This window comes from Arachis ipaensis, chromosome B05 (genome assembly GCF_000816755.2).
Source record: "Arachis ipaensis cultivar K30076 chromosome B05, Araip1.1, whole genome shotgun sequence".
In the NCBI taxonomy this organism is placed as follows: Eukaryota; Viridiplantae; Streptophyta; class Magnoliopsida; order Fabales; family Fabaceae; genus Arachis; species Arachis ipaensis.
In genome coordinates, this window is record NC_029789.2 from 91,044,154 (window position 1) to 91,067,524 (window position 23,371).

At 37.9% G+C, this 23,371-nt stretch overlaps 1 protein-coding gene across 8 annotated transcripts in view; it reads left to right on the forward strand.

The window, feature by feature from the left end:
* LOC107643726 overlaps positions 1-3,139 on the forward strand; it is a 4,249-nt gene extending 1,110 nt beyond the window's left edge. For 3 of the 8 annotated variants that reach the window (XM_016347446.2, XM_016347447.2, XM_016347445.2), the window contains 4 exons: positions 612-734; positions 1,091-1,941; positions 2,280-2,683; positions 2,765-3,139. In XM_016347446.2, the coding sequence (XP_016202932.1) occupies positions 725-734; positions 1,091-1,941; positions 2,280-2,683; positions 2,765-2,870 (1,371 nt within the window). In that variant the 5' untranslated portion in view covers positions 612-724 and the 3' untranslated portion in view covers positions 2,871-3,139. Of the gene's footprint in view, positions 1-48; positions 360-611; positions 735-1,090; positions 1,942-2,279; positions 2,684-2,764 lie in introns of those variants that run through there. The other 5 variants (XM_016347451.2, XM_016347450.2, XM_016347452.2 and 2 more) reach the window with 4 other exon arrangements.

Here is a 23,371-nt window from a genome sequence, read left to right on the forward strand (position 1 = left end):
AGATTTTTAAAACTTTTTTATTTTTCTTATAATTTTTTCTTGTCCTCTTGTACACCGAGCAGTGTACTTGGATTCTACATGGCCGAAATCTTTTACTTATAAAAAGAAAAAGCCAACTGCTGCTTTTTTTCTTTTCCTTCCTTTTTTTTTTCTCTATTTGATATTGTCATTGGTTTGTTTATATGGTCCCTCCTCGGTTCTACAGATTTGAGTGATAATGTGATATAATGTAAACAATGCTAACATTCTTAAAACTTGTTTTATGCTTTTTATTTCACTTAATAATAATAATCGTGGCGCAATGGTTCGAATTTGGTTATTAGTTCTTGGAGTTTCCCTTAACTATGTAGGAGTACAAGGTATTATTACAGAATTCAGTTTCCTTTCTACTGAAATTTGATTTAATGTTTTATGGCTTCCTAGAAATCTGCATTAGGACCTATTCTTTTCGCTTCCTTTTTTTAAGCCTTGGTGGCTTTGGTCTTCATTTAAATTTGGTTATTGCCCAAGTGATTTGGTAGAAAGCTCGAGTCCACTATGAATTTTGTTTCTGTTGAAGTACAGGTATCATTAGTTACCAGCTAATCTCATTGGTTTTTGTTGATTTTCAGGTTCTTGTGGCACATTTTGTGATCAGAATTGCTTCATTTATTTGTAATTATCAATTACAAGTTTTTGTAGCACATACATGGAGATTTGCCAATGCATTGAACCTTGTTAAACCATGAAACTAGGTATCATACTGTTTATTTCTGGTTTCTGCAATTGGTTCTTTTACTATCTCTTTCAGCCATATGCTTTCTCTTGGGTTCGCATTTTGGACTAGTATGATTTTATTCCTTGAATGGGCCTTGTATATGTAACTCTAAATATTTTAGGTGATGATTTGTAGCTTAGCTCAATGGTAGATTGTTTCATGACCCATGTTTTGAATGTGAAACACACAGATTTTCAGTTTTGTTAATGAATTAGGTTATGGATATTTTCTTTCGTTCTTCTAACGCTTGAATGATGATGATTTTAATCAAGTTGCTTATTGTTTTTGTGATATTCTGGCATTCCTAACTCATTTTCCACTAATTTTAAAAAGTTATGGCAGAAGGTGACTTGGCTTTCGTCCCTACAAATACTAGCCATGAGGCTGAACCTCAGTCGATTGAGTTTGATGGCCAACGTCTAGACAGTGCTGGATACAAACTACAAAACCATAAAGTGAAGCAATATGAAAATGACAACTCAATTGATTTCATGAAGCGTGAACAAGATTCAGACCTATCATCACATAACATGCAGCCAGAAGATTGCAAGTCTAGAACAGAACTTGATTTTTCTAGTTGCATGAACAATTCCAAAAATTATTGCAATGCAGAGATCGGGGATGTTATTGATCCCTTGTCTCGTTCTAATGATTTAGAGACACTTATGAAGTTACAGAATGATATGGAATTGGTTAAAAAGTCGGCTACATCACAGGTCCCTAATCCTCCAGACATGATAGATTCATTTGAGAAGCCATTGGATGTCTATATGGACAAAAGTGTCACAGAATGCGAACCAGAAATTGCAGTTTGTTACAGAGAGAATAGTAATGTTGTCAAGGATATCTGTATTGATGAAGGAGTACCAAAGATGGAAAAGATTTTGTTTGAGAACTTCAATGGAAAGGCTTACAATTTCATTCCTTCCAAGAATTACAACAACGAAAAACAGAAGAAAGACAGCCATGAGATCAATCCACTGCATCTCCCATCAACAGAGGAATCTGATCAGGTTTCTGATATTGATGATCATTCCGAGGATATGATGCACATAGATGAGAATGTGGCTCAAAAACTTGGTGAAAATGTTAGCACAGAGATCGCTTTCCGGCAAAAGTTAGATACTCAAGCACAACAACGAGATATGCAGGGTTCTAGGTCTTCTGAAGACAGTGCTGAGCAGGTATGAACATAGTAGTGAATGTCACATTTTGTTTTATTTTATTTATTTTTGTAAATTTCTTTTGGTCATGCCTCCTAGATATCACTGTGAAACATATGAATTGTTCATGAAATCATCACTATTTACAGCGCAAAATCTAGAACTTAAAAGCTACCATAGTTTCAATTTATTTCTAGATCATTGATTATTTATTTCTTACTATCTATCCTGTGGCACGCTGATCTTCTGGTGCATTTATTAAAACTGAAGTTACTATTGTCCTAGCAGTAACATTTCTCTCCAAAATTACATGTTTCTATGTGAGAGAGAATTTGGAAAATGATATGATTTATTTGCAGGTGTCTGGTAAGCTGGAATTGCATTCCCAATCTGTGGAATCCGAAAATACAACCGAGGAAGCAGTGTTAGCTAGCCACACTTTGGCATCAGAAGTTGATGAATCAAATGGTGATGTGGAGAACAGAAACTTGACTAATGCGTTGGGTCCTTTGGATCCTGTGGCTTGTGGCAATGATGAATGTCACCAAGCTGTTGAATCTCAAGCATTTAGGCCTCTAGAAGCAGTGACCAATGGTCAGGTTGCAACTAGTCAGGATCGTTATACCTTAGGCGAGTCAAGTTTCTCTGCCGTTGGCCCTGTATCTGGTCGTATAAGTTACTCAGGGCCGGTGCCTTATTCCGGTAGCATTTCTCTTCGTTCAGATAGCAGTACAACCAGCACGAGGTCATTTGCCTTTCCAATGTAAGTTTCTAGAAAGCCTCTTCTTCCTTTATGTTATCAGTATGCAACCAAAACTAATGTTTACTTCTTTCTACAATGCAGATTGCAGTCTGAATGGAATAGCAGCCCGATCAGAATGGCGAAAGCGGAGAAAAGGCATTACCGGAAGCATCGTGGTTGCTGGAGTGCCCTTTGCTGTAGATTCTAAAGATGATTCTTCTTCTTCTTATTATTATTATTATCATTATTATTATTTTCTTAATTTAATAGGTTAAATTGATATATACCATTTAAGATATCCTTGAGAGTCATGCATATAGCTATTCTCTAGTGTGCAGTGAGTTGTTTTAGAATGATGCTGAGTTAACGCTCTTGCAAGCAAAAATCTTTAGTTTTTAGAATTGCTTGCATGCCTTTTATACCCTGTAGATGCTAAAATTGATTTTAATTTTATTTCCATTTAAAAAATTCTTGTTACATATTACTTTTATTAAAGTCATGATATTAGAAGTTAGCATAATTATTATGTCTCTTATTATGGAATCTATAGATTGAACATAAAGATTTATCTCAGTCGTTAAATTAGGGGATAAAAAATCTCTGAAAATTAACATTTTGCCACAAGTAGCCGAACTTTATATGGAAGATGGACTAAATGATGTGTTCCAATTAGGATATTCAGTTTGATGGGAGGGACAACTAAACGTTTCTTCGTTTTAGGGCAAGTAGTGAATTGAGTTGAGTTGAATTAGGTTAAGTTCGGCTCTCGCTTTGGTTTATTAACAATCAAGTTTATTTACGAATTTTAAATTTGACTAAAAATTATAATTTATTTTTATAAGAAAAGTTATTTATTAATTATAATTTATATTTGAATAAAGTGATAATTAGATCTTTGAGGAGTTCGTTCTTAAACTAATTAGACCTTCAAGAAAAAAAAAGGTACCAATAGGTCATCTATGATAATAAATGATGGACATGTATGTCCTTTTGTTAATGAATAGTGCAAAATAAAATGGATTTGTTCATGTATTTCGTTATCTATTATGGTGCATCTAACGTTGTTGTCACATGAACATGAAAACGATATAGTTTTGTATAGTAAAACATTTATCATCTTTTGAGTTTTTATATAATCTTTATCAATCACTTTCTATAATTCTATTTGTCACAAATTGTACCAAAAATAGGTGAAGTTTCGCTCCAAATATTGTTATTTACATGACAATCTTTTATAAATAAGTACGTCACATTAGGTAACAGTACATATAAGCACCACCGTTAAATTTTACGTGGTGATTGATAGAAGTATATCACATGTTCATCGCTTGTTATTGCAAAAAATTAGTACTTTTTTTTCTTGAGGTACAGTTTAATATAAGAAAACTAATTGTTACTTGATTTTTTATATTCTTTATTAAAACTATATATAAAAAGCTGATTATAAAACTACATTGAAACATTAGTATATAGATATGTTTTTGTATTGTAAATTCAATTAGATTTGTCACATTTTAGTTTAGTACTTATTTACAAAGATATTACAATCTAGATATGACATAAAAAAATGTTATAATAATGTGTATGTGTAAAATTATATATTATTAATTATATAAAAGCCAATTCTTTGAATCAATTAGTTGATCCTATCTAAATTCAAGTTGGACTCATGAGTCTATGAGCTCAGTTTAACAAATTGTTAACTAATCAAACTCGAATTAATTCACAAAATAATTTAACTCACTTTTAATCCTACTGCCGTGGTACACATAAGTTGATATGTCATTTGACTTAGTAGCATGATGTTTTAAACTAAAATTCCTACTAAATGATGTAACGGCCTTTTTTCTTTTGGGTTGAATTTTGGTTATTTGAATGGGTTAATATCGCTTACGGTTGCCAAGTAGGTTGTTAGTTGTTACTTTATTTTTATCAATTTTCAGAAAATATTTATTATGTAGTTCAAAATTCTAATTCCTTGTTCTTCGGTTGTTTAGTGGCTTTTATTGTAACTCTTAAGCTGCGTTTGTTTTTTAGGATTAAGATTGAAATTAGAAGATTGAAACTGAGTACTGTATCTAGTAATTAGAGGCTAAAATTAAAATTTTATTATCGGAACACAAAATTTTAAATTCTTCAATATCTTTAGAAAATAAGAATACAGGAGAACTGAAATTTTAGAAACGAAAATTAAAATTTTTATAACATTTCTTTATAAAAATACTCTTATTTAATTTTTTAAATTCTAAATTTATTATTCAATCTCTATATTTATCTTAATCCAAATAAGATATTGAGATATAACCCAATTCAAAATATTTTACATCAAATACAATATAAAAATTTAATTCAATTTTTATTTCAGTCACTATCCCCATTATCTACCTTTTAAACTCAATTTTCCTTCTAAACGCAACCTTAAAACATGAAATTATAAATGAACTCTCATATCATGCATGTTGATCAATAGTTTTTGATGATGCACCTGTCTTCTTGGTCAAATGGCATTTTTATCAACAGCTAATAAAACCCCAAAAGTTTAGCATGAAGAGTTGACCAGAAACATTGGACTCATCATTTTAAATTTTTTGATATATTAGTTTAGAAAAATATTTGTCTTAGAAGAAGTAGAATTTTGAGCATTGTTTTGGTTAGGTGGAAGAAGAGAAGGGTCATTCATGAATCCAAAGTTCATGGTTTCCAACCCATTTACAGGATCCGGGCACTGTTCCTCTACAATGGGGATAATGGGAACTTGGTTGAATCTAAATCCATTGAAGAAACTGGAGTTGAAATTAGGATCCATTTTCAAAGGCATGAAATCTGAAAGAAAATTCACCTCTTCCATTAATATTATTAATCAAAAGTATAGTTATGCGTGTCACCAAAACCTTACATGCATAGTAGTTTATGTATTAAAACTAGCTGAAGAGGGAAATTTTAGAACCCTAAGAGCTTGAGCCGTGTGATTCATGCATACAAAAAATGAAATTGAGGAAAGAATAGACAAATTTTTGAGTAAGCAAACCTGATTATCACAACAAGTAAGGAGCTTGAGATTAACAACATGCAGCACAGCAACAGCAGAAGAGGGTAGTTCCGTTTTTTTAATTGTTTAAAAAAATAATTGGGTATAGTTAGTTGAATATGAAAGAAAGAGATACAGAATATAGAAGAAAGAAGGAGATAGAGAAATGGTTAAGAAAATGAAACGAGGGAATTGTGAAATGGTGGCAAAAACAAGTCACACTGTGGTCAGAGACAGCGAATCTTAAAATCAAGTCACACTATACTATGGAAGATAATATTCTAAATAATTTGGGTAGTGATACTAGAGAGGTCCCTAGATAATAAGTTAATTCTATTATGCGATAGATTTCCTTTTGCTTCTATACAATCTTTTCTCGGGTTAGTAGCTGAATTCAATTATTTTCAAATTGTTTTGCTTATAAAATATCATTCAAGAAGACTCACAAAAGAAAATTTGTGAGGGTGCTTCTGAAAATGAAGCATATGTTAAAGTATTTGGCAAAAAAAAAAAAATTCAAGTTATATTAGAGGTATGGAATTTAGTGTTCATCCATCTAAGTGATTGAATTCTCATCTTATTCAAGAGAGTCTATGTAATATACTACAACTAATAGATCATAAAAAATTGAATATCAAAATTTGAAATTATAAATACAACTGTTATAAAAGCAAGTAAATTTTCTTGTGAATGGTCAAGAGGATCAATTACCACCCAATTTTTTTACTGAGGTAAGATAAGTATATACATTATACATAAGGATATATATTCTACTTAATTTTATGGACTTGCATACTTAATTTTTATTATCAACAATTTCTTCTAAAATGATTGTAGTTTGTAATCGTAGCCTCTTATATAACACTTGTTGACTCGTTAAGTATCTTAAAATATTCTCTAAAATATTTTTTTTTATTTTCAATTGTAGGTTGCAGATTTTGAATCACCGACAAAAACAAGACCAATTTCTTTTGCTAGTTATGAAACAACATAGACCATCCAACATTTAAAAGAGTTTTATAATTGAATTGCTAGCTTTACATGTTTGGATTAAGTTAAAATTTTTTGAATTTACATAATAATGGATTATGACTAGGTAAAACTTGTAATTAAAATTTAACTTTTGAAATATATTGTTGCTATTTTTGTAAAAGTTGTGGGATTGAATTTGGATCGTTGAAATACAGTGTCATTTATGGAGAATTCAACTTTTGATAATAGAAAGCTTTGATTTTGGAGAGATTATAACAGTTTAAAATAGTCACTAAATACAAGAAAAGACTGTCACAGGAATTAGTAACTTAGTGACGGTTTTAAATCGAAAAATTATCACTAAAAATATTGTGACGGTTCCAATAGTCACTAAATATACCTAAAAATTGTCATAAGAACTAGTAACTTTGTGACGGTTTTAAATCGTCGCTAAATATTATGACGGTTTAAAATAATCACGGAATATAAGAAAAAACTATCATAGGATTTAGTAATTTAACGGCAGTTTCAAAATGTCGTGAAATAGAACATAAAAAACACATTGACAAGTATTACAAATTAGTGACAGTTTTATACTTCAAAAACTGTCATAAACAGTTTAGCGATATTCTTTACCAACAGTGGTCCAAAATCGTCACTATGTCAGTTTGCGACGTACAAATCCGCCACTACAAGAAAAGCGTTGAATACCGTCGGATTCATCAAATAAATTAGACGGTAAACCGCCGGTAATTAGTTTACCATTGGATTTACCGTCGTTCTGGAGTTGACGGTATAAATAGCGTCGGAAATTGTTTACCGGCAGATTATTTTTGTTCGACGCTAATTACCAGTAGATTTTCCGTCAATTTTTCATGAATTTGGTGCCATATCACGTGTTTTAGCACCTAATTGCCATCGAATTTGTCCACCGGCAAATCCTACGGTAGATTTTTTTGGCACAGTTAAGCCACAATTAGTTGTCAAATTAAAACTCTTGTTAACAAAATTGTTAGCAGAAATTCAAAATTACTAGAAATCAACAAATTCTTTTCTTAAAAATAAATGGTCTGAATATAATAAAATGTCACAGAAGTAGAATACAATGAAGTAGACATAAAAAATAAACCCTACAGATCCCAGTAATCATCGTCGTCGTCTTCCCCCTGCTGAAGCGGCGGAGTAGGTGTTGATGTCGGTGCCCCACCAGCAGTGTTGCCGCTGGTACTAGTAGCGCCAGTGCCTCTAGCACGCACTTGCTAGTTGTACACCTCTATCTACTCTTGCAAACGATCTAGCTGCTCCAGATTCTCCTTCAGGTCCAAGCTGATGGCAACGACTCCACCCACCCATGTAAGAAGGTCGTTGTACCTTTGCTCAGACTGCTCTACTTGTTGGTGAAGCTCCTGTGTCAGCTTCTCCTCCTCCCTTAAGTCGACAACTTCCTGGGGATCAGTAGGGATGGTGGTAAAGGCAAAGGCAGAGGAAGTCGCCAATACGGATGAGCAGAGTTAATAAACCCCGATTTTGTGGTTTATCTTGTGCTTATTTTGGGGGATTTTATCACCTTTTCTCACACTTATTCGCAAGAAATGCATGGTTTTGTGTTCACTTCCCAATATTGCTCCATGATGGAAAACATGCTTATTTTGCCTTAAAATTGCCATATTTTAATCCTCTTCTATTGCCATTCGATGCCGTGATGTATTTGTTGAGTAATTTCAGGAATTATAAGGTAGGAGTGACCTAGAAGAGAGGAAGAAAGCATGTACAAAAAGGGAGAAACATGAAGAATTGAAATCTTGGGAGAAGCAGCATTGGCGCGCCCGCGCACTCCACGCGCACGCGTGGATGAGGTGGCTAGAAGCAGCACGCAATGATGGATGCATTTGCGCGGATCAGAAGATTTCTAGCGACGCGCACACACACTTGGCGCGCACGCGTGGATCGCAAAAGCAATCGGCGCGCACGCGTGGGAAGCTGCACGTGACCTCATTAAAGGAAATCGTGCCTGGCAATTTCTGAGGCTCATGAGGCCCAATTTCAAGCTGTTTCTGCATGGAAAAGACCCAGGGATGCTAGGGGGAAAGGGGGAATCAATCATTTTACACTAAGACACAATTTTAGCTAGTTTTGGTTCTTTGGTGATTCTAGAGAGAGAAACCCTTGTTCATCTCTAGATCTAGTTTTAATTTGATCTTCCCTTGTTGGATTGTGAATTAGATCTTGTTAATTACTAGTTTTAATTGTTCAATTTGAATTCCTTGTTACAATTTTGTTTATATCTAGTGATAGTTTTATGAATCCTTGTTAATTGTCATTTTATACCCATTTCATGAATGTTGTGAATCTTTACTTGTTGATGTTGCATTGATGATTTCTATGTTTAATTTTGTTGTTTGGATGATTGTATGTTGATAATTGTTAGTGGGTACTTGTAGATTTCAATTTAATTGCTATTTTGAACATGACTTTTGTTAATGCTTACCATGTGTTTGATGAATTGCTTACTTTGATTATGGAGTAGTCTTCTTCACTCTTGGCCTAGGTCAAGGGAATTGGGTAAACTTGAGTCATTGGGTCTAATGGATTTGATGATTTGGGAGCCCTTAGTGGTCAATTTGATACTCATTGACGCCAACCCACTACTACTCTAATTAGTAGGTAGGTTGGGACTTATGGGTTGATGTGATCAAAGCTATTTGACGTACTTCAAGTCTAGGAGTAGATATTACGTACTTAAGACTTTTGGAAGTAGACTTAATGGGCTTGGTTCCTCATAATTGTCAAGATATGGTTGTTAGACAAGGATGGTGACCCCAATTCCCATGCCTAGCCAAGAGTTGCCTTTATTATTCATATTTGAAAACCAAATTTCTCAATTATTTGTCTTAGTTATAGTTATTTGTTTGGTTTAGAATAGAATTAAGTGGGATGTTACTTGTTCATTGGAATTGCTCATGTTTTGCCTAGTTAATTGAATTAGTTTCTTACAGTTTAAGATTACTTGCTTGTTAAGATTCCCGTTTATTTTCATGCTCATAATTTACAACCCTGGATTTCTAACCAATGTTGAAGCACATGTTTTTCCATTCCTTGTGAGACGACCCGAGGTTTGAATACTTCGGTTATTTCTATTGGGGTTGAACTTGTGACAACCAAATCCCTCTTCTAAATTTGATACCCGAGGATTGTTGTTGGTAGAGCTATACTTGCAATGCGACTTTAATTTGAGAAAATCTTTACCAATACACTCTTGGGGCACCATCAAATTTTTGGCACAATTTCCGGGGAATGGTTGCAACATATGCCTTAATATTGATTATGTGAATATATGAATATTGTAGATAGTTTACTTCTTTCAATACTTAGCTATAGTTTAGATTTCTTTTACATTTGTGCTATGACTTTCAAGTTTGATGACTCGGTCTCAACCGAATTCTAGCTTAGCCGATTTTGATCCCGAGATTGAAAGAACTTTGTTACACACTCGGCAAGATAGACGGCGGTTGGACTATACGCCTAGTGCCTCGGCCTCTCTTGAGGAAAATACCGAATCACTAGACGTCACCGAGAGTGACTTGGAGTCTGCTACTTCCTATTCTTCTGTTGGCACTACCAATACATCTTTGCATCCTACAGGTGAGCCACACATGGCAGAGCCATGCCGGATCACTTTGCATGAGCAAGGAGCCCCGAATATCATACTTCAACCGTTGCAAGCAAGGTACCCTAACCTTGATCTAAACTTCGAGTTGAAGAGTAGCTTGATAAATCTACTTCCTAAGTATCATGGGTTTCCGAGTCAAGATCCCATCTGACATTTGAAGGATTTTCAAGTTGCTTGTTCTACGGCTCGAAGGCATGGAGCCGATGAGGTGGCTATCATGGTTTTTGCCTTCCCTTTCTCTCTTGAAGGGCAAGAAAAGACATGGTTTTATTATCTACCGGATGAGATTATGACTAATTGGGATTTCTTGAGAAGAGAGTTTCTTGATAAGTTCTTCCCACCGGAGAAGACCAACTACATCCGGAAAGAGATTTCGGGTATAATGCAAAAAGACCAGGAGAGTTTGTACGAGTATTGGTCTCGGTTCAAGAGGCTATTAGAGTCATGTCCACACCACGGAATGACCACTCACTTGCTCATTAGCTACTTTACCGGAGGTATTTGTGCGGAAGATAGAAGATTGCTCACCGCTTCTAGCGGTGGTTCCCTTTCGAGAAACAAGAAGGGAGAGAAGCTACACAACACAGAAGGGAGAGAAGTAATCTGATGAGCGGATAATTTATACGCTTTTTGGCATTGTTTTTACATAGTTTTCAGTATAATTCAGTTAGTTTTTAGCATATTTTTATTAGTTTTTAAATAAAAATCACATTTCTGGACTTTACTATGAGCTTGTGTGTATTTCTGTAATTTCAGGTATTTTCTAGCTGAAATTGAGGGACTTGAGCAAAAATCAGATTCAGAGGTTGAAGAAGGACTGCAGATGCTGCTGGATTGTGACCTCCCTGCACTCAAAGTAGATTTTCTGGAGCTACAGAACTCCAAATGGCGCGCTCTCAATTGCGTTGGAAAGTAGACATCCAGGGCTTTCCAGCAATATATAATAGTCCATACTTTGCCCGAGTTTAGATGATGCAAACTGGCGTTCAACGCCAGTTCCATGCTACATTCTGGAGTTAAACGCCAGAAACAGGTTGCAAAGTGGAGTTAAACGCCAGAAATAGGTTACAAACTGGCTTTCAATTCCAAAAGAAGCTTCTACACGTGTAAAACTCAATGCTCAGCCCATGCACACACCAAGTGGGCCCCAGAAGTGGATTTCTGCATCAATTACTCATTTCTGTAAACCCTAGTAACTAGTTTAGTATAAGTAGGACTTTTTACTATTGTATTTACATCTTTGGATTGTCTTTTTATCCTTTGATCACATTTGGGGGCTGGCCATTTGGCCATGCCTGAACCTTCATCACTTATGTATTTTCAACGGTAGAGTTTCTACACACCATAGATTAAGGTGTGGAGCTCTGCTGTTCCTCACGAATTAATACAAAGTACTATTGTTTTTCTATTCAATTCAAGCTTATTCCGATTCTAAGATATTCATTCGCACCTCAATATGAATGCGATGATCGTGACAGTCATCATCATTCCCAACTATGAACGCGTGCCTGACAACCACTTCTGTTCTACCTTAGATTGAATGAATATCTCTGGGATTCCTTAATCAGAATCTTCGTGGTATATGTTAGAATCCATGGATGGCCATTCTTGAGATCCGAAAAGTCTAAACCTTGTTTGTGGTATTCCGAGTAGGATCTGGGAAGGGATGGCTGTGACGAGCTTCAAACTCGCGAGTGCTGGGCGTACTGACAGACGCAAAAGGATCAATGGACCCTATTCCAGTATGATCGAGAACCGACAGATGATTAGCCATGCAGTGACAACGCATTGGATCATTTTTACTGAGAGGACAGGATGTAGCCATTGACAACGGTGATGCCTAACATACAGCTTGCCATAGAAAGGAGTATGAATGATTGGATGAAGATAATAGGAAAGCAGAGGTTCAGGAGGAACAAACGCATCTCTATACGCTTATCTGAAATTCTCACCAATGAATTACATAAGTATCACTATCTTTATTTTATATTTTATTTATATTTTAATTATTAAATCTCTATAATCAATTGAATCCGCCTGACTGAGATTTACAAGGTGACCATATCTTGCTTCAAGCCGACAATCTTCGTGGGATCGACCTTACTCACGTAAGGTTTATTACTTGGACGACCCAGTGCACTTGCTGGTTAGTTGTGCGAAGTTGTGACAAAGAACTAGGATTATGAACGTGCGTATTGAGTTTTTAGCGCCGTTACCAAGGAATGGAACCATCATGATTTCTGCGCACCATAATCCTCTCAAGGGTGTGGTAGAACCATCCCCTTCCGAATCAAGTCTAGCCAAAGCACTTGGGGATATGACCACCATCCTTACACAAATCCAAAAGGATCAAAAGGAATACTACTCCATCCAAGCCATCCAAGCCCCACCTTCGGTTGCTCAACTTGAAGGCCCTCCCAGGATTTGTGGTTTGTGCTCTAGCACCACACATTACACCGACCAATGCCATCAAATTCAAGAGGAACATGCTCTTGTGGTGGCCAATGTGAATTACAACAACCGTCCACTCTACCCTCCTCAAGGTCAAAACAATTACCATCAAGGTGGTAATCAACATCAAGGGTGGAGGGATAATGCACAAGGAAGCAATCAAAACCAAAGGTGGAACAACTCTCCTTCTCATCACAACAACAACCAATCTTCATCCCAATACCACCATAACAACACTAACTACCAAGCCAATCAAGGCCACTCCAACCAAAACCAAAACAACTACACCAAGTACCAAGCACCACACCATAGACAACAAAACCAAAACCAAACTCCTCCATCTTCCAGCAATCAAGTCAATGAGCTTAGAGCCGCCATGGAAAAACGAGATGAAAGCAATAAGGCTCAATTCGATGCCTTGAATACTCAATTGGCCAACCTCACCAACATGCTTTCAAAGATGAACATGTCAAACCAACCACCAACCCCCAATAACAACACCAACCAACCCTCAAGTTCCTCTAACCTTCCATCCCAACCCCAACCAAACCCAAGAGGCGGTCTCAACGCCATCACTCTACGGTCAGGGACTACACTAGAGGAGATACCTCCAAGGGTCATGGGAGATATTCATGAGGAAGAGGTAGTTGTTGAAGCTCCACATGAAGAAGAGGTGGTAGACAAAAGGCATGAGGAAGAAGGAGTAAACCTCAAGGAACCCAAGAGGAAAGCTATAGTGGATGAGTCCATTCCTATTCCATTCCCTTCCATGGTGAAGAAGGCGAAGAAAACACTGGAATTTTATTTGAATATGCTTCAAGTGTTCAAAAAAGTTGAGGTAACCATACCACTCCTTGATGCTATTCAACAAATTCTAAAGTATGCAAAATTTTTGAAAGACTTGTTTACACACAAGGATAGGATAGGAGAATTGGAGACATTATCCTTGGGTAGTTCAATTTCTTCCTTGATGGAACCTATTCCAAGAAAATGTGGTGACCCTGGGTCGTGCTTAGTGTCTTGTTGTATTGGTGGACACACTTTTCATGATTGTATGTGTGACTTGGGAGCTTGTGTAAGCATCATGCCACTTTCTATCTATGTGCGGTTGAATTTAGCTCCATTAAAGAAGTTGGCAGCGAGGTTTGCCTTAGCCAATAAAAGTGTGATCACAGTGATGGGAATAGCGGAAGATGTACTCGTGGCAATTAAGGATTTGGTTTTTTCGGTTGACTTTTACATCCTTAAAATGCCTCCAGAAGAAAATAGAAGCTCATCCTCCGTTCTACTTGGTAGACCCTTCCTCAAAACCTCCAAATTCAAGTTGGATGCCTTCACCGGCATATATTCCTTTGGGGTTGGAGACAAGATTATCATGTTCAATTTAGAGGAAGCCATGAAACATCCTCCCGAAGAACATTCCGTGCTCCGATGTGATGTAATTGATGAAGTGGTAGCGGAAGTGCAAGAAGAAGACCATGACAAGTTGTACTACCCCATTGTTGAGGAAACGGATGACCAAGAGGCTAAACATGAGGATGTTGTCAAGAATGAGTCCCATGAGCTTAATGAAAAGGAACCTCATCTTGAGACAAAAAGTGAACTGAAGCCCCTTCCATCTCATTTGAAGTATGCTTTTTTAGAGGATAACCAAAGGTTTCCGGTCATTATTGCTAGTGAGCTCTCAAGTGAAGAAGAGGAAAAGCTCCTAGATGTTCTAAGAAGGTACAAGAAAGCAATATGATGGAGCCTAGTGGATATTGTGGGAATTGACCCCCGCAAATGCATGCATAGGATATTTCTCCAAGATGGAGCTAAGTCGGTTAGGCAACCGCAAAGGAGGCTCAACCCAACCATCCTCGATGTAGTGAAGAAAGAGGTCACCAGATTACTGGACGCGGATATCATATACCCAATCTCCGACAGTGAGTGGGTGAGCCCGGTCCAGGTTGTCCCCAAGAAGTCGGGCATCACAACGGTCAAGAAGGACGACGGTGAAATGGTCACCAAAAGAGTACAAAATGGGTGGCGAGTCTGTATTGACTACAGAAGATTGAACGCCGCTACACGGAAGGACCATTACCCCTTACCCTTCATCGATCAGATGCTAGACCGCTTGGCAGGTAAATCTCACTACTGCTTTCTTGATGGATTTACTGGTTACTTCCAAATTCACATTGCTCCTGAAGATCAGGAGAAGACCACATTTACTTGTCCATTTGGCACCTTTGCCTATAAAAGGATGCCATTTGGACAATGTAATGCACCCGCTACTTTTTATCGGTGCATGACGAGTGTCTTCTCCGATCTAATGGAGAATTGTCTGGAAGTCTTTATGGATGACTTCAGCGTTTATGATACTTCATTTGATTGTTGTTTTGAGAACTTGGCCAAGATCTTAGCTAGATGTGTTGACACTAACCTTGTCTTAAATTTTGAAAAATGTCACTTTATGGTACGACAAGGTATAGTGTTAGGACATGTAGTATCTCATGAAGGCATTTCTGTAGACCCGGCCAAGGTCGATGTTATTACCAGTTTGCCTCACCCCTCATCCGTGTGGGAGGTCCGCTCGTTTTTGGGACATGCAGGATTTTATAGGTGCTTTATCAACGATTTTAGCAAGATTGCTTTGCCATTGTCGCACCTACTCCAAAAAGATGTGGATTTTGAGTTTGACAGTGAATGTGTGAAAGCTTTTGAAAAGTTAAGGAGAGTTCTCACCACGGCACCAATTGTGCGAGGCCCCAACTGTCCGTCAACCCCAAAGAAGATTGAATCCTACTATCTTGGAAGTTGTCAAAAAGGAAGTGACCAGACTATTGGAAGCAGGTATCATCTATCCCATTTCAGATAGCGAATGGGTTAGCCCAGTACAAGTGGTGCCCAAGAAGTCTGGAGTCAGTGAAGAATGAGCATGGAGAGCTCATAGCAACTAGAGTTCAGAATGCTTGGAGAGTCTGCATTGATTACAGGCGTCTCAACCAAGCAACCCGTAAGGATCACTACCCACTTCCATTCATTGATCAAATGCTGGATCGCCTGTCAGGTAAATCACATTATTGCTTTTTAGATGGTTACACAGGTTATTTCCAGATTCATATAGCTCCTGAGGATCAGGAAAAGACCACTTTTACATGTCCTTTTGGGACTTATGTTTACAAACGAATGCCCTTTGGCTTGTGCAATGCACCAGCTACTTTCCAAACGTGCATGATGAGTCTTTTCTCTGATCTTATTGAGGACTGTATGGAGGTTTTTATGGATGATTTTAGCATTTATGGTGATTCTTTTAGCCTTTGCTTAGATGGATTATCTAGAGTATTAGATAGATGTGTTAATACAAACCTTGTATTGAATTTTGAAAAATATCATTTTATGGTAAAATAAGGGATTGTATTAGGACATGTGGTATCTAATAATGGCATTTCTGTAGACCCAGCAAAGGTGAATGTTATTTCTAGTTTACCTTACCCCTCTTCTGTGAGGGAAGTCCGTTCGTTCCTTGGCCATGCAGGTTTTTACAGGAGATTTATTAAGGACTTTAGTAAGGTAGCACTTCCCTTATCCAGATTACTACAGAAGGATATTGAGTTCGAGTTCAGTGAAGATTGCAAACAAGCGTTTGATAAGCTGAAAGCTGCCCTGACTCGAGCCCCAATTGTGAGAGGGCCAGACTGGAGCCAACCGTTTGAAATCATGTGCGACGCTTCCAACCATGCAGTAGGAGCAGCGCTGGCTCAGCGTGAAGGTAAGGACCCTTTTGTTATTGCTTATGCGTCTAAGACTTTAGACACTGCCCAATCCAATTATACTACTACTGAGAAAGAGCTTCTTGCTATTGTTTTTGCTCTGGATAAATTCCGAGCTTATTTACTTGGTACTAGAGTAGTAGTGTATTCGGATCATGCAGCTTTAAAGTATCTATTAGCTAAAAAGGAGTCCAAACCAAGGCTTATACGTTGGATACTGCTATTACAAGAATTTGATTTAGAAATAAAGGATAGGAGTGGTAACCAGAATTTAGTGGCAGACCACTTGAGTCGCCTTGAGCACATTAAGGATGACCCCATTCCTATAGCTGATAATTTTCCATTTGATAACCTGCAAGCAGTATCTGAGATAGTCCCTTGGTATGCACCTGTAGCTAATTATCTAGTTAGCCGTACATTCCCTCCAAACTTTTCTAAGCATCAAAGAGACAAGCTGAAAAGCGAGTCTAAATATTATATATGGGATGACCCATATTTATTGAGATGTGGCGCTGATCAGGTAATTAGACGTTGTGTGTCTCAATCAGAATTCCAGTCCATTTTAGAGGCCTGTCACTCATCTCAGAGTGGAGGACATTTTGGCCCTCAAAGAACAGCTAGAAATGTCTTAGACTGTGGATTCTGGTGGCCTACTCTTTTTAGAGACGCTGCTGAGTTTTGTAAATCTTGTCTCCCATGCCAAAAATTTGGTAATATACCCAGGAGGGATGAAATGCCTCAACAAATTATGCTTTTCTGTGAAATTTTTGATGTTTGGGGCATTGACTTCATGGGTCCATTTCCAAATTCTAATGGACATTTTTATATATTGTTAGCTGTAGATTACATTTCAAAATGGGTGGAAGCAATTCCTACCCGCACTGATGATGCTAACACTGTTGTTTCCTTTGTGAGAAACCATATTATCTGTCGCTTTGGATCCCCATGAGCAATCGTGAGCGATCAAGGCACCCATTTTGTAACAGGAGACTAACAGGACTAATGAAGAAGCATGGGATAATTCATAAGGTTGCAACAGCATACCATCCTCAGACCAATGGGCAAGCCGAGGTGTCAAACAGAGAAATAAAGTGTATCTTGCAGAAGATAGTCAAACCTCATAGAAAAGACTGGAGCACCAGGCTACAAGATGCACTCTGGGCATATAGAACAACATATAAAACACCCATTGGGATGAGTCCTTTCCGCTTAGTTTATGGAAAAGCTTGTCATCTCCCAGTTGAAGTGGAGCACAAAGCCTTTTGGGCAGTCAAGGAGTGCAACATGGAAATTGGGAAAGCCAGAGCTGAAAGGAAGTTGCAACTGCAAGAACTGGAAAGCCTTCGCCTAGAAGCTTATGAGAACTCAAAACTATACAAGGAGAAGATGAAGGCTGTACATGATCAGAACATCAAGAAAAAAGAGTTCCAGCCTGGGGATTTAGTCCTCCTTTACAAATCTCGACTGAGGCTCATGCCAGGCAAATTGAGATCAAGATGGGAAGGTCCATACAGAGTAGAGAAGGCTGAACCGTATGGAGTTTATCACCTAAGCCATCCTTCACACTCTGATCTTATCAAAGTTAATGGACACCGTTTGAAGCTATACCAAGGTGAGAAGATACAAAAAAATAAGGAGCTTGAGATCTTGCTCTTGGAAGATCCCCACATAGCAGAAGATTGAGCTAGTGGAGCGTCCAACTTACGGACGTTAAAGCAAAGTGCTAGGTGGGAGACAACCCACTATGGTATGATCGTTCTTTTCTTTATTTTTAGTTTTTCCTATTTAATAAATCTTCTCTTTATCGGTACTTTCATGCATCTGCATTCACATACTTTTATATAATAAAAAAAATGCCATGCGACGCGACCGTATCAGCGACGCGTCCGCGTCGCAAGGAGAGGGGAGAAAAATAAAAACGAACAGAGAGTCACGCTGGAGCATGGCTGGAGGCATGCCAATGGCACAATTCTACCCACGCGGACGCATGCCCCACGCGTCTGCGTCACCTGGAAATAATGACCTCCCACGCGACCGCGTGACCCACACGGCCGCGTGCCCTGATTTTCGACGTAAAAAGGGTGCACAATGAATTATTGTGCGCGAGTGGTGCTGGATTGGTGCCAATGGCAATATTCTACCCACGCAGACGCATGGCTCATGCGTCCGTGTCGTTCCCTTCTGAAGCCCACTCACGCGATCGCATGCCCCATGCGATCGCGTCACCCCAAATTTGGCACATATATCAAGTCGAACAGATAGTTGTGCTGGCGCGAAGCTGCACTCGAGCCAGAAGCACAACATGGGTCACGCGACCGCGTGACCGACGCGATTGCGTCAACCACCTTAAGCACAAGTCGCGCGACCGCGTGCCCCATGCGATCGCGTTGCTTGCGGCGCACAGTTTCTCTAATTTTGCCAAATATCATATCTTTTTCTCTGCAAATCCTATTTTTCTCTTTTCCCTCCTTATTCCTTCCTTCTCTCTTCTTCCTTCTATCTCACCTTTCACTCTTTCTCCCTCAGCTCCATTAACAAGATTTTATTTTCTTCTTCACCCCTTTCTTTTCTATCATTCCTCTCATTTATATGTTATCTTCTTTTCTTTTCTTTTTCTTTTCATTATTCATATTTTCTTTCTTCTTCTATCCTTTTTACATGGTGTTATCAATTTATATGAGTCATTATTCTTCATTATATGCTTGTGGATTGTTGCAAATTGTTTGACAATTATATATTATTTTCTTTAAAGGGTTGCTTGCATGTTCACTTTAATACTTTCTATACTTTATTTACCTTGCATGCTATGTGTTTGTGAAAAAGCCCATATGGCATTATGCACTTCTCTATGTTATTCTAAATATTCAATGCTTGCTTTTCACAAATTCCCTTTACTATTCTATTAATTGAATTTAATTGTCAATACAAATGTGATGGTTTGTTACAAAGTAATGCTTGGTCTATGCTACTCGTTCCCTTTATCGGCATGCCAATAAACACCTTGCATTCAGTTGTCATCATATGCACTAACTATTTTTCATTAATGATCTTTCACATGTACTCATGAGTGTGTGTTACCATCATTTACCTTTTAATGTGCATTTATAACCATTATTTTTCGCTCTCTTCATTGTTATATATCTCTTTGAATTCAATTTACTCTCTCTCTCTTCCCTTTTCAGGATGGCCACCAAGAAAGGAAAAGAGAAAGCTACCCCCAAACAACCAGCAAGAAGAGGAACAAAAAGAGCATTAGTGGCAGAGCCTTCTTCAACTGCAGTCAAGCCCTCAACAAAACGAGTTAAGAGGATCATCAAGATTGATGAAAAAGAGAAAGCCTTTCCAGCGAAGGACACTGCGCGATTTTCCGATCGCTACTGTGAGCAGATATTCCCCATCCTGGCAGAAAGGAGCTATAACAACGAATACCTTCTTATCCTCCCGCCCAATATTGCTACCTTTGTTGAGCCGCAAATTAAATGAAGACAATGGGGTTTCCTACGGAGACAGCCAAGGCAGGTCAATCTCTCTTGGGTAGTCGAGTTCTACTCTAACTTCTACCTGCCTACTCTGCAGTCTATCTATGTACGTCAGAAGCAAGTCCCCATTACAGAAGAGGCCATTCGACAAGCTCTAAGTCTTCCCCCTATTCCAGCAGGAATGGATGCCTTTCAAGAAGCCGCACTCAAGCGCCAGCAGTACCAATTTGACTGGGAAGATGTTCTTAGAGTTATCGCATTATCTGGCAGCTGTTGGATCTACGGATACCATCGTACCCGCCCTAAGGAAATATTGGCTTCAGCACTTACCTTGAAGGCTCGCGTATGGGCACAAATCATGTCCCATTACGTCTTTCTGAGCACTCACGAGTCCTCCTTTACTGCGGACATGGCCGTTCTACTATGGTGCATCCTTACAGACCAGCCTCTGAATCTACCAAGACATATCCGGAATGCCATGGGACACGTACAAATTGCGGGTAACTTACCTTTTCCCGCCTTGGTCTCAGATCTTGTCTCAGCAGCCGGAGTTTCCTACAGAGCTGGAGACACCAAAGCCATGCTTCCACGGGATGATTAGTATGTCCCCAATGGGAAGTACCTCAGACTTCTAGCAGCCACTACAAGCCTTCCTACTGCTCCAGTTGAAGATATTCCTCCTTCAACACCACAAGCACCTACAACTGATGAACTGCTCCAGCAGATAATCAAAAGATTGGATCGGCAAGAATAGAAAGCGAAGTTTAGAGAGCGCCGTAACGAGCGCCGATTCAAACACCTCAAGGAGCTACTCAAGGGAAAATTCAAGGACTCAGACACTCCGGACTCCACTTCCTTTACCAGCACAGGGAGCCATGATGGTCCCGACTGTGGAGATACTGCTACCAGCCCACCCCTGTTCCTGACAGATGGCACCGAGGACGGTGCAAAGCCTTAAGTGTGGGGAGGTCAGTCAGTACCTGACTTCTGGAGGTAATTTCTCTTCCCTAGCACCAATAAATTAGGATATTTAGTTAGATTTTCTTTCCTTTATAGAATAGGATAAATTGCATAGTAATAGGTTAGTTGCATGCATTCTCTACTTGATTGAAAAGACAATAAGTTTCTTCTAAAACTCTATCTTTGGAACAAAATTTCACTAATTTTTAAAAAACATTTTTTATGTTAAATTTGCTTGAAGTTGCATTTGGAACATGATTTTTGAGCTAGAGAACACACAACCTGTGAGATTTGAGCCTTTATGAATGGTTACATTATGTAACCATAACTATTTTATTCTTGTGTGTTTACTTCTCTATGATTGTAATCTATATTTTGTTTTATCTTATATGTCCAATATTTATTATATTTGTATGCTTGCATATGATTGAGGCCATTATTTGTTTAAACTCACTTATCCAAATTAAGCCTACCCTTTTCAATTACCTTTGTTAACCACTTTGAGCCTTTAAATCCCATTTGTTCTATATTTCACCACATTACTAGCCTTAAGCGGAAAAACAATTGTATATCCCAAATTGAATCTTTGGTTAGCTTAAGATAGAATTGTGTGTGCTAGTTAAGTATGGGAAATTGTGGGAACAAAAGTTATTAAGGGAATGTGTCATGATAATTTAATGGGAATTTGGATACCTACCCATGTGAAACTATAAGAATAAAAAATCTATGTGCATTGATAAGCTATGTTTATTTTTATGTTTCTATTTAAAAAAAAAAACCAAACAATAAATAAGGGGACAAAATTACCCCAATGCTGAATTAAGAATTCAAAAAAATTAATGCACATATGATAAAATTAAAATAAAAAGTTGATACATGAGTATGGAACGTAAAAGGGAATTCTGGGTAGCTAGGTGTGAATTCTAAGTTATATAGAGTATATATAGGTTATGTTAAAGTTTAGGTTAATTAAAGATTCAATTTATAAGCTTACTAGGCATATATGAATCCTTACCCTTACCTTGGCCCCATTACAACCTTGAAAAGACCTCATGATGCTTGCATTGGTATTGTAAATGTTGTTGATTGGTTAGGAGAAGAACAAAAATTAGAAAGCATGATTAGAGAAGGATAGAGTGATTACCCTATACACTAGAGAGACTAGAGTGTACATACACCATCAGTGAGGGTTCCATGCTTGAATTTCTATGTTCCCTGCTTTCATGAGCTATTCTCTTGCATTTTTATCTGCTCTTACTTTATAAGAATTGAATTAGTGGAATTTGAATTATAATTGTTTTGAAGAACTCACTTACTTTTGATCAAGTGGACAAGAATCATATAGTTGCATTCACATATATAGGTTGCATTGCATTTCATAGGTTTTTACATGTTCTTACTCATTTCATTTATCTCCTTCAATTAAGCATGAGGACATGCTAATGTTTAAGTGTGGGGAGGTTGATAAACCACTATTTCATGGTTTATATTGTGTTTAATTGTGTGGTTTTATCATGATCTTTGCCCACTTATTCAATAAATAAGCATGCATTTATATTTCCTTCCTAAAGATGTTTTATGGTTGAAAACTTGCTTCCTAGAGACTTTTAATTATGTATTTTATTTCTCCTTTATTCCATTCTATGCCATGATCTGTGTGTTAAGTGTTTCAGGCTTTATAGGGCATGAATGAGTTGGAGATTGGAAGGCAAGCCTGCAAAAATGGAATGAACACAAGAAATTGAGGAGATGACCAGCGAGAGGCGACGCGGTCACATGGATGACGCGACCGCGCGGAAAAGAGCAATTTGCATCGACGCGGCCGCATGGATGATGCGACCGCGCGGATGGAACAGCACGAGTGACGCGGCCGCATGGACGACGCGTCCGCGTGGCAAAGCAGAAACGCGAATGACGCGTCCGCATGAGTGACGCGATCGCGTGACGTGCGCGACCTGCATAATTTGCAGATTTGCTGGGGCGATTTCGGGCCCTATTTTGACCCAGTTTTTGGCCCGGAACAGCAGACTAGAGCCAGAGAACATGCAGAAACCAAAGACAACATTCATTCTACACAGTTTTAGATCTAGTTTTGCTCCTCCCCTAGGTTTTCTCTCTACACATTCATAGTTTTTAGGATTATTATTTTACATTCATAGTTTGGGATATTGAGAAGAGTTATTACCTCATCAAGACTTCGTCATTCTAGTTCGTTTTCTTTACTTGGTCTTACTCTTCCATGTTCTTTGCTTTGTTTAATTTTACCATTAGAATATTCTTAGGGTTATTTAATACAAGGATCACTTTTATTTTTAATTGACTATTTTAATTTTATTTACAATGTCTTTCCTTAATTCCTTTTTATATGCTATGAATTTTACCTTTACAATGAGTGAG